General features: G+C 39.4%; 3 protein-coding genes across 6 annotated transcripts; 2 read left to right on the forward strand and 1 right to left on the reverse strand.

Annotated features, from left to right (window-relative positions):
- Nucleotides 1-209: 209 nt before the first annotated feature.
- On the forward strand, nucleotides 210-2562 carry dnajb9a (DnaJ heat shock protein family (Hsp40) member B9a). Its single transcript, XM_003443907.5, has 3 exons — nucleotides 210-543; nucleotides 871-1099; nucleotides 1508-2562. The coding sequence occupies exons 1-3, from the start codon at nucleotides 499-501 to the stop codon at nucleotides 1930-1932; spliced, it is 699 nt and encodes a 232-aa protein (XP_003443955.1). The 5' UTR covers nucleotides 210-498; the 3' UTR covers nucleotides 1933-2562.
- Nucleotides 2563-3515: 953 nt separating this feature from the next.
- On the forward strand, nucleotides 3516-13566 carry dnm1l (dynamin 1-like). 4 transcript variants are annotated; one of them, XM_025908522.1, is made up of 20 exons: nucleotides 3516-3775; nucleotides 6399-6543; nucleotides 7050-7079; nucleotides 7701-7747; nucleotides 8272-8343; nucleotides 8426-8512; nucleotides 8987-9149; nucleotides 9310-9430; nucleotides 9523-9654; nucleotides 9839-10045; nucleotides 10173-10293; nucleotides 10375-10530; nucleotides 10636-10725; nucleotides 10817-10909; nucleotides 11076-11129; nucleotides 11438-11509; nucleotides 12037-12213; nucleotides 12391-12500; nucleotides 12587-12746; nucleotides 13218-13566. In XM_025908522.1, the coding sequence occupies exons 1-20, from the start codon at nucleotides 3674-3676 to the stop codon at nucleotides 13272-13274; spliced, it is 2196 nt and encodes a 731-aa protein (XP_025764307.1). In that variant the 5' UTR covers nucleotides 3516-3673; the 3' UTR covers nucleotides 13275-13566. The 4 variants fall into 4 exon arrangements, with proteins under 4 accessions (XP_025764307.1, XP_019217292.1, XP_025764308.1 ...); XM_019361747.2 differs by lacking the exon at nucleotides 7050-7079 and having other exon boundaries at nucleotides 3517-3775; XM_025908523.1 differs by lacking the exon at nucleotides 11438-11509 and having other exon boundaries at nucleotides 3518-3775.
- An 89-nt stretch (nucleotides 13567-13655) lies between these two features.
- On the reverse strand, nucleotides 13656-17665 carry tnnt2d (troponin T2d, cardiac). Its single transcript, XM_013270597.2, has 12 exons — nucleotides 17565-17665; nucleotides 16720-16774; nucleotides 16568-16578; nucleotides 16454-16481; nucleotides 16311-16368; nucleotides 16115-16231; nucleotides 15939-16016; nucleotides 15737-15847; nucleotides 15204-15313; nucleotides 14946-15036; nucleotides 14673-14710; nucleotides 13656-14051 (listed from the first exon to the last, which is right to left on the reverse strand). Exons 2-12 carry the CDS (start codon nucleotides 16755-16757, stop codon nucleotides 14009-14011), a joined length of 723 nt encoding a protein of 240 aa, XP_013126051.1. The 5' UTR covers nucleotides 16758-16774; nucleotides 17565-17665; the 3' UTR covers nucleotides 13656-14008.
- Between the last annotated feature and the right edge of the window lie 242 nt (nucleotides 17666-17907).

Below are 17907 nucleotides of genomic sequence, written 5' to 3' on the forward strand. Positions count from 1 at the left end.
TTCTCCCCACCATTGACGGCTGCATGGGGTACACTTAATATGCTTCACGGTGTATGCCGAATGTGTCCAGGGGAAGCGGAGTCAGCATTTTCTATGAAGGAATTGTCCCCACACGTTTTTTGAAACTCGGGATTTGCTGTTAAAAAATGAAGCGCTGCAGGTGCAATGAAAGAGGTGCTACCCAAATAGTTCAATCACATAAACAGCAAAAACCTTTGCATCAAAATTAAATATAACCACGTATTCAAATAGTTATAGCGAGTTTGGTAACTAATGCCAGTGCCTGTAGGACTCACAACACTAATTATGGACATTTTAAGAAGGAATATTTACGGCATTGACCGACAGAGGGCAGATAAGATAGAATTCGTCAGGTCTAAAGAGATACCGCAAAACTAGCGAAGAAGACATGGAAATAGTCTCATTTCACACTACTCGTCTATAACACCTACTAATAACAACTTAATACCATGACGTTTGGTGTTGGTTAAACGGTTAATGACCGCTTGTGTAGAAAGAAAGCGGCAGACGACACCCAGACAGGTAAGTGATGTGAGCCTGAACGTGAGTAGACTGTGATGGGGACCGCTAGCATGTGTTAGCCATGGTAGGCTAGTATTAAGAGAGGTTGGTGCCGCTCGCTTAAAAATGCAAAAATAAAAAAAAAAATCCTAATTCAAGCAGCAGTAGCCTATACAAGTTCTTTTCTTATTGGCTAAGTTTTCATTCTCTAAATGTAGGTTAAGACAGACGTTGCGTTTAAAAGGCGGTGGTTCTTCAGAGGCTAGGACATGTGACACTACCAGTTACACCGTGCTGTCTGGCTTGAAACTCACTAATTGTACTGTACTTTTCTCTCTTGAATGACAGGACACTGCAGCCATGGCAGCTGCACAGTCTGTGCTAACGTTTGCAGTGTGCGTCCTCGTGATAACAGAGCTGATACTTGCGAAGAAGGACTACTATGACATACTGGGAGTGCCTAAAGGGGCCACAGAGCGCCAGATAAAGAAGGCTTTCCACAAGCTTGCGATGAAATATCACCCAGATAAGAACAAGAGCCCTGACGCTGAAGTGAGATTCAGGGAAATTGCTGAAGGTACAGCTGATTTGTTTATTTTGGTGTCTTTTGGGAAAATTAGTAGTTATCTGGCATGTCTTGGATATGATTGTTATTGTAATGTAGCGTTTTAATTCACTATCAAACAGGAAAATTGATATTTAGACAGTTAAAATTTCTATTTATGAGTGAAAAATAAAATGTAAACAGTACAATTTGTGAATCTGATATTACTAATAATAATAATTGATAAGGAACACTGATGCATGTTGGGGTTTTCTTGGTGGCACATGTTGATCCAATGGATAAGTTTGTCCTTTAATTGATCACCAATTACCTATATTACAGTTCGGTTAGCCATGCCTTTAGCCTTTAGCTATTTTTAATGTTGAGATAATAAAACTCTCTCAGTTTGACTGAATTTTGTCTTTCTGTATTTCTGTGCAGCTTATGAAACTTTATCAGATGAGGCAAGAAGAAGAGAGTATGATCAGTTCGGGGACACTGACGGGTACTTCAATGGGGAGACGCAAGGCAAACACAGACAGGGTGCCCACCAACCTTTCACCTTCAGTTTTGATGACATATTTAAGGACTTTGACATCTACAGCCAGAACAGGCACGCCCGCCACCGAAGACACTTTGATGAACACTCCAGGTCCCACAGCAGACATAAAAGACACTTTCAAGGTGGTTTTGGAGCCGGGATGATCAATGATATGTTTGATGATATTGAGAGAATGTTTACTTTTGACAGACACACCAAACAGACTGAAAACCGGTTTCATGGTACGTCAAAACAGCACTGTAGAACAGTAACGCAGCGCAGAGGGAATATGGTAACTACTTACACAGACTGCACTTCATCATAGGGTGCAATGTAAATGACTTAAAAATGCCTTAAAAGCATACAACATAGTTGTATTTGTCAAGTTTAAGAAAGCCAGTTGGTTCAAAATACTGTGAAGCGTGAACATTTGTGTTAAGCACTGACATTCAGGAATGAAAGGCACTGAATAAACAGGCAGTTTAGCTTAGTTTTAAAATTAAATAAGCTATCTTTGTCCAACATATTTCCAGCATATTTTCACTTGTGAGTGATTGTTGTAGTTTTTTGCTTAGTGGTGAAGTAAGCTGTGTTGTCAGTATTTTTTCCAAGCACCTTCTTTTGATAATGGAGTTTAAAAACATTATCTTGTTACAATTGTGGAAAAATAAATAACATAAAATTTAAGAAAAAAAAATATGTTGCTTAATATTGCACAGAAATGTATGTGTTACTAGTTCCCCTACCACTATTTTGTACAGGTTCTTTGTACAGGGTTTGTTATTGTAACTCCACAATCACGACTACTGGCAGAAACAATGGCAGCCAGCAGTGTTTTGCTTGCAGCTGTCAAATGAGCAGAAACAAAAAACCTGTAAACCTCCACATGTTGGTTTGTTTAACTTGTGTTTTGGAGTTTTTACTTGAAATAATAAAATATTCTTGTACTCTACAATGCTGGCTCTTTTATGAACACTATGATCATGAAATTACAGCCAGTTCAACATGAAAGAAATTGGATGATAGCTGGAAAGCTGAAAATACAAGTAAGAGAGGACTGTTTGGGACTTGGATTTAAGTGGAAATTGCCTCAGATCTATGGTACCAGTTAACAAATAGGCTTCTCATGTTAATGATTCAAGCCTCGAGATAATTTGTCAGATACAAATGATGTTGATTCAAATAAAATATGTTTCACAAAGGTTTTGCAGTCCTAGCAGTGGTTCTCTGATCCACTGAGACCCACAATGTTTCTAACATGTATTACTCAACATACCACAACAATGTATTGCCTCCAATATTCATTAATCATTAATAACTAAAGTTTATATTTAAACAAGTCAGCACAATAGTATCAGCAAACGCTAGTATGCTGAACTTAACATGCTCATTTTTTATTTGAGTTGTCATAAATTAAAACGCTTCTTTATTGCTTAAAAAATAAATTGTCAATGTTGCATCAGTCTGGTTGTGTTATTTCCATTAAAAACGTATTGTTGTGTTAGGCTATGTGTAAAGTAAATTGTGGAAGGACTGTTAAAACTGAACTGACTCGGAAGCATATAGGCTTTTAATGCGTCTTGTGTACTACAAGCATCAGTGCTAGTTGAGTTTAACACTGTTAATATTCCTCATTAGTTAGCTCCTGTATGTAGTGCACTTGACACTCTGCTATAATGTAGTAAAATAAGCAATAGCCAGCGCATAATAAAATGTCCAGACAAAACTTTGAATTAGAATTAAATTTTTGTCTGTGTTCCCATAAATATTTTGACGCTCACCCTGGTTACTGTTGCGTTGCGGGAAAATAATTATTATTGTTGGAGTACGGCTCACGATGTAGCCTCTAGGAAATGTAGTTCGGCAACATTCGAATCCCGAGAAAGAGGTGTAGCTGCGTTTGATTGTCGTGAACGTCAAGTCCCATAATGCAACTCTGACTAACTACGTGCGTAGATGTCCGATCCGAAGACAAGCCAGTAGCTTTTAGCTGCGGGACATTGAATGACTTTGTACCCGTGTGCGTTAAGAAAGTTCTCTGTTTGACAGGTTTAGAATCGGCGCTAATGGAGGCACTTATACCTGTCATAAACAAGCTGCAAGACGTATTTAACACTGTCGGCGCAGACACAATCCAACTGCCGCAGATAGTTGTTGTGGGAACACAGGTGAGAGACGTCACTTTGCTTGAAAGCTAACTTTTAGTTAGCCTGCAGCAACTTATTGTTTTGACTCTTTGTCTTCACCGCAGTTTTTCTTTCACTTTTACGCAGACACAGTACTTTCAACTGTCCATAAAAGCATAACATGGATTTTTAATTGTTGTAGTTTACTGCCATAGTAACTAAGCAGGGTTACGGTTGACAGTTTACAGTAGTGTTTATCCACATGTTCTAGCCTTGTGGTCAGTCTCCAGAAAACAAAATCAAATGCGGTTTTTCTTAATAGAGTTATATAAACAATTTGACCAGCCGTCTGTCGTTTATGGAAAACACAATTTATGCATACGACTTTATGAATAACCTAGACTAAATTTAAGTTTGCCAATTTCTGAAGAACACCTATCTACAACTAGTGCATCCCATCAGTATTTTTTCTGGCAGTGCTTTAGAGAGATTTAATATACTATTAGTTATATTTATCGCATCTTTGTTAATATTACAACAGTGAACAATTAATTAAAAACGCCTTTTAACCTACTGTACCCAAGTGCAATTTAGCAGCACCACAAAAACTATTACTGACATGAAGTCAACATCTATAATACAATTTCTCACTACCTTGTGTACACATTGAAGCCTAAGTGGTTTAAAGTGGGAGGTTTTGCCTAAGGCTAATGGGATGTGACTGTCTCAGACGTATTGGCAGGGATGTGAGGGTGTTAGAGTAAAACAGGGCAAGCCAAAGGATGTTTTTGACCCATTAAGACCGGATGCAACGTGCTTGTGTCTGTTCTTTTAATGTTTGTCCTTGTCAGTGCTCTGCTTCAGTTAAGAGCAGCTCAGAGATTACACTGAAGGTTTTAATAATTGTTTTTTTTTTCTGTCTTGTCCATCATTAGACCGACTTATAGCAGTCAGATCAACTTTAGGTTTACTGCTACAGCTGCTGCTCCTACTGTGGAAGATTACCCGGCCGTTTATGTGCAATTTGCTAGCTATGCGAAGTATTTCACTTGACACACAGTTTTGTTAGAGATGACTTAACTACCAACTGAATCAAGCCTACAGCGCTATGCAAAAGTCTTGGACCATCTCTCTTTTCTTTATATTTTTCTTCCAAGGAGCCAGAGTTTCATGTATTATTTTTTTTTTTTTTTTTTAATTGGTCTCGAAATAGTTGTCCAGACTTTGTGAAAGGCTTTAAAAGTTTTTCTCTGGACATTGGCTGCTTTTTATTTCATTTTCAGTCCAGTCCTTGTAGCTGACCATTTTCAGGGGAATGTTTTCTTGTTGTTGTTGTTGTTTTAAGCCACTTAACACTGAGCTAAGAATCATTCAAGCATCAAAAACGCTCAAGAGCTAGTGTGCAGTGTGTCCTTAAATATTTGAAGAATCTGGGCAAGTGGAGAACAAAAGAAGTCGTCGCAGGCCTAAAAACCTACCTGTAGCAGATAAACTGTATCTGAAAGTCATGTCCTTAAGAAATAGGGGAAAAGTCCAGCAGTGACCTGAGAGATGCATCTGGCTCTTCAGTTGATCCATCTACTGTTCACCAATCAGAAATGGTGGTTGTCAAGAAGCAATTCTTAAGGAAGGGAAAAGGGTAGAAAGGCTGAGCTATGCCAACATTACACAAGAACTGAACTGAAAATCAGCTGGTCTTCAATTTCAAATCATTCAAATCATTCAAATCCTACTCATGAAGACTACTTAAAGAAATTGCAAGAAAGTTTGCTTTAGAGAGTTCAGGCTGTGAAGAAGAATAAAGGTGGTAATACAAAAGTTTGACTTTAAAGCTCATTAGAATTTTACAAATTCTGTTTCTGCCTTATGTACTTTTTCTTTCCATATATTTTTGCAGGTTTAAATAATCGTCGCATTTATTTCCCACTTTCCATGTCAAACATAAAGGAATGAGGGGTGGTTTGAGACTTTCACACAGTCCTGTTTCAATAGAAACACCATCCCTTATACTGGTGTTAATGCCTTATAGTGCTTCCCTCCTGTGTGAACAAACATTGTGCACAGGTTAAAACACTTTAATGTTTGTCAGAACTCCAAACTTTAGAACTTTAGAGGTTCCTAAATTAATACTAGTTCCTCTACTAATGCCTGAAAACGTCTGTTCAGCAAAAATGGGCTTTTAAAAAAAATAGTGTAATGCTAACCTCACATGGGGCTTCCTGTGTGAGAGTATTGGTTCATGTACAGTAAAGAGAAACAGACCGAAAGTGATGCTTTTTGCTGTTATTTCTGACCATGTAATTAAAAACGATGTCCGATTAAATTAAACCCTGATTAACCACCAAAACTCTGTGTCAGTGAAGAGTGTTTTCTGTATGCTGAAAACAAATTTTTCTGGCCAATCAATGAGTCATTCATACTTAAGGCTTTTATGTGAGGTGGTTTTGTTCTCCACCCAAAAGGAGGGAGTGTGTAATTGGGTTTGTTTGTCTGTTTGTTACCAGTCTAGTGTCCACAGTTTTCTAAGTACTGTGTTCAAATTTTGCATGGTGGTAGATACCAATAAAAGCTTGAGCTGATTTAATTTAGGTGAAAATCGGGTCAAGGTTACGCCCTCTGGGGGGAGTTTTGTTGTTTATGATCTTGTTATTGTTATTTTCTACAGAGCAGTGGGAAGAGTTCGGTTTTAGAGAGCCTGGTTGGCAGGGATATTCTGCCACGAGGGACTGGTGTTGTCACACGCCGGCCTCTCGTCCTCCAGCTAGTGCACATCGACCAAGAAGACCGCAGAAAACCCACAGAAGAGAATGGTAACGTCACTGTCTCCTCTTCTAATTTGTATGTCGATATTGAACATTTGTAGTTTTTTAAATAGTTGGTTTTAAAGTCAACTTTTTACACATTTTCACCCTCTGGTGTTTGCTAACGCATTTTTCAAACTGGCATTTGTTTAGTAGTTGGATTAGTCCACTATGCTTCGCATTGACAAAATTTACAGCTTTAATAAAATTTAAAATAAGGGGAGCTCTTTAAAGAGATTCTTAATTGCTTTTTATTGTTAGAGCAGTTAGAGTGACTTCATATTGATGGATGGATGGTGTTATTATCTCTGATTGTGAACAGATGCCACCCGCTTCTCAGTTTAAAAAAAAAAAAAAAAAAAAGGCAACTGAAATGTGCCAAGATCCTGCGTGTAGTTTGTCCTGTCCTCTGGGAATGACTGCAGAGTGACTCTGCATTACTGCAGAGTCTCATGCAGAGGCTGCAGATTGCCGAGTTAACTCTTTTCTCTCCTGTCATCTCTCTTTAACCGCAGAATCCAAGAAAAACGGACGCCTTTACAAAGGTCTCCTTTTCCCATGTTCTCTATCCCACTGTGTTTGTATCTTATGTAATCAGCCCCCACCGAATCCAACGCTCCCCACCACCCATCTCTTTTCCATATTTGTCCCCATCTTGCCTTGTATTTGTATAGCTTTTCCAAAACTGCAAAACCATGTGGCTTCATCTCATGCCCTTCTGCCCAAATAGGCTGGTGTCTGTCATTTGAAGTTTGTTAAAAAGACTTGGCATATTCTGGTCAAAAAATATACAATTTTGTTGAAAATAATTATAAGGGCCTCATAGAGCAGCTTCCTTCAGATGAACAACAGACCCCAACCTGTTGATTATTGCATCAAAAATCAACTTACTTTGTTTTGTTTTGTTTTTTTTAATAGCCTTTCTAGGTTTCTGCTTTCCAGAATGCACTTTATTTTTGCTTTAGGTTATTTACTTCCTTTACTGTTATGTGAGAACAACTCTTCAGCTGTGGCGCCTTCTCCTCTGAAGAGTTTATCTTTCACATCCTTGCCGGCAGAAAACACATTTAAATCAGGGCTGTGATAATAGTAATGTTTGTCTCAAGGCTACATCTGTCACGTAATCTGTATCTAAAACATCTGTCCTCGACTTTGTATTCCTGCAGGCATCGATGGAGAAGAATGGGGCAAATTCCTACACACCAAAAACAAGGTAGACTTTTCAGCCTGTTCTCCACAAGGCTAACACTCTCACGCCACTGCTGTACTGTGTATTAGAAACATCTGAATAGTTCATATACAAAGGTGAACCAAGACTTATCCTTGTTCTTTGCCCCATATTTACTTTGACACATATGCATTGAACAGGACGACATTTTCTGGATTTGCGGCATGCCTCAAATGTATAACATGTAACAAGATCAGGCACACACACCCTTTCAGCTGCTAAAAATATCTTTTTGGCCACAGGGCTAATGTCTTCCAAAGCTACATTGTGTCTTTTTCTGAGTTTCATTTACTGTAGTTCTTCATGTTTGAACAAATAAGCTCTTATGAGGTGCTGAGAGCCTCGTGATATCAATTGGATTTTCTCAGGATTTCTTTGTAAGTGTTCCCTGTCATGTACTTTCTGCTCCTCTCGGCTGTCCTTGTTGTTTCAGTGTCAACAAATGTTTTTTAAAATTAATGTTGCTCATTCTTACCCCCTTAATATTTATGGTTAAATCATCTTTTCAGATCTACACAGATTTTGAGGAAATCAGACACGAAATCGAGGCAGAAACAGAACGAATTTCTGGCAGTAACAAAGTGAGTGTGAAACATAAAAGGAGAAAATGGATGAGCTTTAAATGTCCACACCAACCTGAAAGGTGCTTTATTATGTTTGCAGGGAATTAGCGATGAACCCATTCACCTAAAAATCTTCTCTCCACAAGTTGTGAATCTCACATTAGTGGATCTTCCTGGCATCACCAAGGTAAGACAAGTTTGCTTCTCCAAGTCCCGACCTGTGTGATCTAAGAAGATAAAACCATCTAGCAGATACATTTCATACAGGGTATCTCTAAGTTTTGAAAAGGTTTAAAAATCATGAATAGTTCTTCGTTTTAAAAAAAAGTCCTTAAAAGCAACTGCAAGTCTTAACTTTGTGCTGGATCTAAGCTAGTTGTACGTTTTATAACAGGAACTAGGAAGCATATTCATCCATATTGTACATTAGCTGATTTAATGTTTTTTTTTTTCTCCTTGCTCATGTATCTCTGTCCAGGTCACATTCATTGATTATTCAAATGAAAGCTAGTTACATGTAGCTTGGAAGCAGTGACAAGTGTTAAATAAATGTACTTACATGAGTAGTTATGTGGTTGTAGGCTTTAATACCCCACTGCTATTTATTAATCAGCTGTGGTCATCTGCCATGGATAAAGTTTACTTGTATTTGTTAAAACAGGTACCGGTGGGAGATCAGCCCAAAGACATAGAGATCCAGATCAGAGAGCTGATTTTAAAGTATATCTCCAACCCTAATTCAATCATCTTGGCTGTGACTGCTGCCAACACAGATATGGCGACATCAGAGGCTCTCAAGGTGGCCCGTGAGGTTGACCCTGATGGTAAACGGCATCCTTGTTTTGCTTTGGTTTCCTCTTCTCCTCTGGTTGTTTTTACTTAAATCAGCACAAGCCTTTATTTTCATTTTTCCCTCACGTGCTCTTTGCTTTTCTTTCCTCAGCAGTGGTTTTTTAACATTGAGTTTGTGCGTTCTGTGTTTAGGTAGGAGGACGCTAGCAGTGATAACTAAGCTTGACCTGATGGATGCTGGTACGGACGCCATGGATGTCCTGATGGGCAGAGTCATCCCTGTTAAACTGGGCATTATTGGAGTAGTAAACAGGTATCGGTGCAGTGAGTGGTCATACAAGGCAAAACTGCGCCTTTTAAGTTCAACTCACCCTCATAGTTATTTTTGTTTGTGCACTTGATCAGGAGCCAGTTGGATATCAATCAGAAGAAGCTGGTGGCAGATTCTATTCGAGATGAACATGCATTCTTACAAAAGAAGTACCCCTCCCTCGCAAACAGAAATGGAACCAAATATCTGGCTAGAACATTGAACAGGTATGAAAGTGATACATTATGTATTTATTTAAATTTGAAATATTGACCTTTTTTTTTTTTTTTTTTTTTTTTTTTTTTTTTAGCCTAATTGATTGAGTTTTACTCCCTTCCTGACAAGATGAAACATAGCACTGGCTACACTAGTCCGTAACAAGCCTGACGACTACCTTTCTTATTACCATAGGTTACTGATGCACCACATCAGAGACTGTCTCCCTGAGCTGAAGACGAGGATCAATGTGCTGGCAGCACAGTATCAGTCTTTACTCAACAGTTACGGTGAACCTGTCGAGGATAAGAGTGCCACGTTGCTGCAGATTATCACCAAGTTTGCTGCAGAGTACTGCAACACAATAGAGGGCACGGCCAAGTACATTGAGACAGCTGAACTGTGAGTTACACAACTCTAAACTGCATTTACTTTGTTATGCCACTAAGGGGCGCTAGCATCATACTCTCCTTAATGAAAGCACATTCTGCATGTGAGTGTGTGCTTTAATGTCCTTTCTCCTTCTCAGGTGTGGTGGAGCACGGATTTGTTATATATTCCACGAGACGTTCGGTCGCACGTTGGAGTCAGTCGATCCTCTGGGCGGTCTGACAACCATCGACGTGCTCACTGCAATCAGAAATGCAACGGTTGGTTTCTGTGACATGCGATAATGTGATTACCTTAAAAGGCACCTTTTTCAAAGCTTACACTTTAATTGCCTTTGGCAGGGTCCAAGGCCAGCTCTGTTTGTGCCCGAGGTTTCGTTTGAGTTGCTTGTGAAGCGGCAGATCAAGCGTCTGGAAGAGCCCAGTCTGCGCTGTGTGGAGCTCGTTCACGAGGAGATGCAGAGGATCATCCAGCACTGCAGTAACTACAGCACACAGGTCAGACACGCCCTCACCAGCGACTAAAGCACAGAGCTGTGCTGTAATTGCCGAAGGTTGTAACATTAGGCTTTTATTTTGATTGATTGTTCATCATCTCTGCAGGAGTTACTGAGGTTTCCAAAGCTTCATGATGCTATAGTAGAAGTGGTCACATCCCTTCTCAGAAAAAGACTCCCAGTCACAAATGAAATGGTCAGGACCTCCTCACACTTGTGGTATTTATAAGGGAAGTTAACAGACAGCCCCCTAGTCTGAAAAACCTATTTTCTGAATCGATTTTCAGGTACATAACTTGGTTGCCATTGAACTGGCGTATATCAACACCAAACACCCCGATTTTGCTGATGCAAGTGGCCTTATGAACAACAACATTGAAGTAAGAGATTAGCCACTACTTTCATTACATTTATTTAATGCATCGTTTGTGTAATCCTCTTTTGTCACCTCACACTGATTGTTTTTAATTATGATTTTTCTTTTCCAGAAAAGGGAGAACATTTTCTCTTCTGCTTGTGATATTTTTCAAAATTTTGTCTTTGTAGGAGCAGAGACGGAATAGACTCAGAGATCTGCCCTCTGCCGTTCCCAGAGATAAGGTACACTTTATCTGTCTGAGAGTCACTGTTTTGTGGTAACACACTTTAACTTCTTCTTTCCTGCATAGGTAGATTTATTTAGTCAGGGCAAAACCAGCTGTTCACATATGCACACTTATATAAAGTTATAAGAATAGAATAAAATATACAAATAAAAGAAATTATGTGCTTTCAGTCTGCTTGACCTCAAGCTGCCCAACTTGTATGTCGGACAGCTCTTCTATCTTACTGTATGTAAGGCTCATGCACACCTCTGCTTATAGCTCCTGTCCATGCTCCTCTCTTTTCTACCTCATGTCTTTCTTTAGTCCCTTAGAGGTCCTGGGGGGCAGTCTCTCTCCCCCACCGAAACTTCTGCCCTTGAGGGCGAGGTCACTAAGGTGTGTCCTGTTCATTTCCCCTGCCTGTGTCTACATCTGCCCACCCCCAGACTTTCTTTGATTCCTTTAAAATCAGCCAAGCTGTGTTTCTTTGACCCTTACACTTTAATTTGCATCTAACCCTATTTTCTGCATGCTGGTTGCATGGATAGAAAAAGCACAATTCCCAGCTCAACTGAAATGACATGGGGTTTTTGTTTTGTTTGGTTTTGTTTTGGGGTTTCTTTTAATGGAGAATTGAAGAAAACCTTATTAGCATTGGTAGGCTATATCATATGGACACTCTTTGTAATTTTATTATATATTCACTGAAAAGAAAGATATTAAGATCTGGTTTTGGTAAATCTGTTACATTTTGTGCCAAGAGAAATTACACTCACCTCTTTGTACTGAAGTCAAAGAAGACCTATGGCATGCTGATATTTGAAGCATGTCGAAAACTTCTGGATGTGCTCTGTTTTTGTAATGTTGGATCAGCTGATGATTTTTCTTATTTTCATTACCTCTTATATCTCTTCCCTCTGTAGGGAGCAGCCAGTGTTTCTCAGAGCTCTTCTGTCAGTGACCAGACAGACAGTGGCACGGGCAACTGGAGGAGCATGGTGAGGAAGGGCGAGGAGGTTCCAGCTGGTGACAGGGCCATGCCCCAGCCTCTTATCACTGCAAGTCCCCAGAAGGGCCATGCTGTCAACCTATTAGATGTGGTGAGTACTCTGCATTTGTATAAGCAGGTTTAAAAGTTGTTTTTTGCTCAGTAGCAATACTTCATATGGGGGGGGGATGTGTTGTAGATGTATTGTAAGTGCACTAATCTGGTGAATAGTTTTATGATATTTTGATGCTGATGTGTTAGAGTTTCTTTCATTTCATTTCATTGTCAGCCTGTTCCAGTATCAAGGAAGTTGTCTGCTCGGGAGCAGAGGGACTGTGAGGTCATCGAGAGACTCATCAAGTCATATTTCTTGATTGTTCGGAAAAACATCCAAGACAGGTAAGGATTCACGGTTTTTCATGTGCCACAGAGTAAATGTTAACATCGTTAATCCTTACTGTGCGTTTTACTGTGTTTGGCCTCAGTGTACCAAAGGCAGTGATGCACTTCCTGGTGAACCATGTGAAGGACTGCCTGCAGAGTGAGCTGGTGGGTCAGTTATACAAGACGACGCTGCTGAGCGACCTGCTGACAGAGTCTGAGGACATGGCTCAGAGACGCAACGAGGCTGCTGATATGCTCAAGGTGACAGATTCATCACAAAAAAAGCCAATGTCATACAAAGTTATATTTTATCCAGTAAATATAATATATTACTTCTTTTTGTAAAGACAAAGAAATATCTTATGAATTATGAAAAGCCTCAACTATTTAGCATGCTTTATTATGGCAACATTAGAGATATAGGTGGTTTCTCAGTGCTCTGAAATTATTGTTGCACTGACTGTTCTGTGCATACAGCATCTTTTTGTACAAAAGTGCATTCAGACATTTGTTTGAAGCCAATATGAGGCACGAGAAATGAATCAATCTAGGAGATGATTTTTCAAATCTTTTTAGCATAAAAATCCCTCTACTTACCGCAATAAATCAGACTTGTGATTCTCTTGTGTGAGTTGATGGAGAAACTGTATATCCCAGTATGATCCTAATGCAGTGTGATGACATTAAAATCAGTTATTAGATTTACATCTGTTTTCTCATCTCCGTGTCTAGGCGTTGCAGAAAGCCAGCCAGGTGATAGCAGAGATCAGAGAAACCCACCTGTGGTGAGGATGAGCTATCTTCAGCAAGCTCTCTTCATCCTTGTGGGGACCCTCACCGTCTTCATGTGGACCATCCACCTGCCTGTCGAGTCATGCAGCAGCTCAGGCTGTAGAGACAACTCAGAAATGCACTGGTGTGGATATGTGTATATGGAAACATAGTTTTAATGTACAGCAAGGAAGTAATAATCAGGGGAAGTACATTTTAGTCACTCGCCATCGGCATCACGCATACTTCTGTCCTAGATTATTATATTTTTCTTAATGTAAGTAAAACAGTACATAAATAATATTATACATCACCACTATGTGGAGCCTTGCTGAGGAATATGTGCTCTAACTGTAGATTTTGATTAAAGCTATAAATGAAAACTCATGTGACACCATGTGTATGCCCTCTTTATTGGATTTTGAAGTAATTTGTGCACTGCAAAAGAATTTTTTTTTAAAATTGTTAACATACCCCATACCAATATATCATACATTCATTATTTATTTATGTATTTATTTTTAAAGCGACACAAGAACAATGCAAAATTAGACACATTTGCTGTTCAGTGTGAATTTTTGTGTAAGAGTTATTATAGTGGACAGATTTACACAGAAACACTTGTTTTGTACTTTTATGACCATTGTAACTGACACATAACCCTACACAATAGAAGAATGAACACATGGACAATAGACACCAGGGTCCATCGCTGGTGTCACCGTCTGCTTCCATTCTGTCTTGTAGCAGCTTTATCTCACCCGGCCCATCTTGCCTTTTCCACGACCTTTGGCACTGTAAAGGTTTTGGATACCAATGAGTTTAATAAACATGGATATCATATAGTTTCATTATTTAGCAATTCGACATACCATTACCCAGGGTACAGATGTTAAAGACACAAGTACAAACCAAACTACACTGTGGGAGTCATGGGAGGAGATGGTGTGGAAATAATCAAGTCGGTAATATTTTAAGTGCAAAAATTTGAACCGCAAACATTTGAGGCTTCTTTTGACTTTATGGGGGTATGCTGTCAAGCTGCATGCCGTTTGTTCAACGGACAATAAATTCAAACTATAAGAACAGGGTACGTGATGTGTTTTTCTAATAATGTCGCAGATGATAGATTTCTCGAGTATCCGCTGAGCTGCTTTTATAAAGCACTAAAGGACGATATACACCAAGTCATGTGCACATTTACAAGAGCAGGCTTTAAAAAGAGACACTGTGTTTTTTAGAAAATAATACACAGATAACTGCTGTCTCTGATCTATTTTCTGATTGTGAGTGGTGAAATGTGAAATCGTATCTTAGAAAGGTGTGAAAGGGAGCAACAGAAGCTTTATGTAAGACAAGAAACCTTAGAAGGTCATCAAAATAGGAAAAGATCCAGTGGGGGAGCTGTGTGCTTACCTCTGGTGATCCTGAACACGAGCGAGAAGCAGGTTGATCTGCAACGGCACATAAACATCTCCTTAGTGTTTTGATATAAAAAGGCTGATAATCTTACACAACAGGGTCTAACGTAAATCGTGAAACTAGGAAACCACACCAACAAATATCAATAAATGATAAATGCAGGATGGTTGCCTTCAGGTGTTTGGTCATAAATACACTCAATTTCTATTTTGTTTTTTTAAATAATGACAGTAATATCACAGAACGTATTAATAGTTTATGACTTACATCATATTTCTGTCTTTTAAGTTTCTCACTGAGGTCGAACTTCTCAGCCTCCAGCCCCATCAGTGACTGCCACAGTTCTTTGGCTTTATCCCTAAAGAAGAACACAACTGTCATTACAAAGAAATTCATACCAAAAACGTATCAAATTACCTATTACTGTTAAATATGTTGCAGTATTAACACGAGTCATCTGTGGCCAATATTTAGAAACATAATGAACTATGAATACTGAAGAAGCCCTGCATAGTGTTGTCATACTTGAGTTTATCCTCGTTCAAGTGATCAACGCTAAGAGGTTTCTTTCGTTCAGCCAGTATCTTCTTCTTCTTCTCTCTCTCAGTTTGTTTCTTGCCTCTTCTGGTGTCACTCTGCGTAAAATAACATAAAGAATGAGCATGAGTCCACCTCAACATTCTCTATGTATTATTATTATTAACTTATTTTAAACTGCATTCCAGCATATGTAAAAGTAATCCCTGTTAGCCAAAACCTAAGTCTTCAGAGTGCTGGGAATGCTCAGTTTCAGACATTTTTTTTCCACCTTCAAGGCTTCTGTTTATCAGAGACAGCCAATCAAAAGAGAGGGCTTAATGGGAGAAGAGTCGTAAAGGTGGAGTAGATAAAACCAGCTTTGTGGATAAACTGAGGGGCCCAATACTTTTAACTGTAAATCATGCAAAGCTACTGCAGTAGGAGCATCATAGTGGACTATCCACTCAGGTGATCCATTCTCATTAAGTCAAGCAAGCACATGTCTGCTTCATACTATCATTCACAGGAAACTGAGAGACCTTCTGTCCAGCACCGTACTGCTGAGACATGTTTGAGAGGGCCTTCTTCTTCTTTGCGTCCTCATCCATCTTCTTCCTTTGTTCCTCCTGCTCCTTACGCTCCTTCTCCTCCTGCATGCAGCACAAGCCAATCATTCAATACTGTTTTCGCTGCAGGCGGAATAATAAACTATAGAGTGAAGGTGTAAATCCACATCCGTACCGCAAGTCTGTTCTGCCTCTCCTTTTCTCTCTCCGCCCTGATCCTTTGCTGCTCGGCCCTCTCAGAACGACGCTTCTCCTAAAAAAAACAACAACCAAGAAACACACAAAGGTGCGCGCAGTCACGGTGAACTTCAGCCGGGTACAGACACTGTGACTGCTCTGCAACCAACTCACAATTCTATTAACGAGGGCAACGAGTTCCTCTTCCTCTTTCTTCCTCTGGACGAAGTGAGCCTCGATCAGAGACTGCAGCTCAGCTAGATCCTTCTCCTGACGCTTCCTGTAGATATCCTGCGTCAGAAAACCAAACATTGTGAGAAATGTGTCTGGTCAGTTTCAAACGGAGAGACGTTTGATGAGGCTGACTCACATCAAAGTCCACCTTTTCACCATCAGGGATCTTCGGGGCCGAAATGTTTGTCATAAACCTGCAGGTGTGAACAGTTTATCGTTGCATGATTTGTCCTAAGTGAGGTTTAAACTGCTCAACATAAGGAAAGTTGAGAAACTTACTTAGGCTTGGGCTTTGAGTCATCTTGTGCTGATGACCAGGAGCACACATGATTAGTAAAATGACTGGAAATGAAATCAGGTGTATAAAATAATGGGTAGATGCAATTTTCTTACCATCTCCTTCCCTGGAAGAGAGCAGTAACATTGACACAATTAGAAATGTCCTCTTAATTACACAATACCACAAGAATCATAAAGATAATAAAAAGAAATGTTGCACTCATAATAACATGAAGATTAAAAAAAGTGTAAAATTGATCACATACTGAACTTCTTCCTCCCCGACTTCTTCTGTGTCAGACATTTTGTTAAGGGTGAGCTCTGCAAAATGGACACCCTATTAGCCTATATTTACACCGACAAGTATTTCTGATCATTAAGCAGCATAGTAGATCCTGAGATAGCAACCGTTCACACAGTTTACAATGAGGGTCAGTGTTGGATCGGATATCTTAGCCTGGCCAGAGTTGAAGATGTCTATTCTGATCTTTAACTGGACAACAGCAGCAACACAATAACTGGAAAACACTCCTACTCAATATGCCCAAATAAAACACTTCTGTATGTGTATTTAAAAGGCACACATAGTTCTTCAACTAAATGTGATCAAAGTCCTGTCACAAGTGTGAAATTACTGATGACAACTATAAAAAAGTGTTTTATTACTGTGCAGATGGTGATGCTGTAGGCAGAACGGCTTCAAATGTAAAGTTAACATCTCCAGTTAAGTTTGAAGTAAAACACTGAAATTCTACTCATGTATAGTTTGTGTTATTTTCTACGTCTGCTCATTATTTTGTCAATAACAATTTTTTATTATAACAAAATGTAAAAATAAGTAAAAATGATGAATTTATCAATAGTGTCTGTGTGAGTACATGTACAAGCTGCTGTACAGTCACAGGAGATGTTATAAAGATGCCATGGAGACAATTTTGTTAGATTTGTAATGTGGCTTAAAAAGATTTCAGCAAGCTGCGAACACAATCCAAGACCAGATGTCATTCAGTGATAAACTAACTGATCAATTAATTCAGTTCAATATTTACGGTTAAACAAGGCTTTGATTTATTTGATAACATTTCCCCACACAGAGTATGCGTGCCCTTACCTGTGACCCAGACAGAGGAGCTCAGAGGCGAGCGACAGACTCCAGCTCCTTGAACTTAACAAACAGGTTAAGCATCAAGGATACATAGTCCAACCCTTCTGACTCATGTGACTGCGACACCCTATGGCTGATCAGTCTATTGTTAGAGAGCTGGACATTACAGACACACAAGGAACTAGATACTAACACACACACACACACACACACACACGCACACACACACACACACTCATACATGCTACATGTTTTGCAGGTAGATTCCTGCCTTGTCACCCTCCACTGTGTTTTCAACACACCATGATTTCACAAATGGTTACAAATGACAGCATTTCCTCTCATTGGT

The sequence above is a fragment of the Oreochromis niloticus genome, linkage group LG7, assembly GCF_001858045.2.
Source record: "Oreochromis niloticus isolate F11D_XX linkage group LG7, O_niloticus_UMD_NMBU, whole genome shotgun sequence".
Taxonomy (NCBI): Eukaryota; Metazoa; Chordata; class Actinopteri; order Cichliformes; family Cichlidae; genus Oreochromis; species Oreochromis niloticus.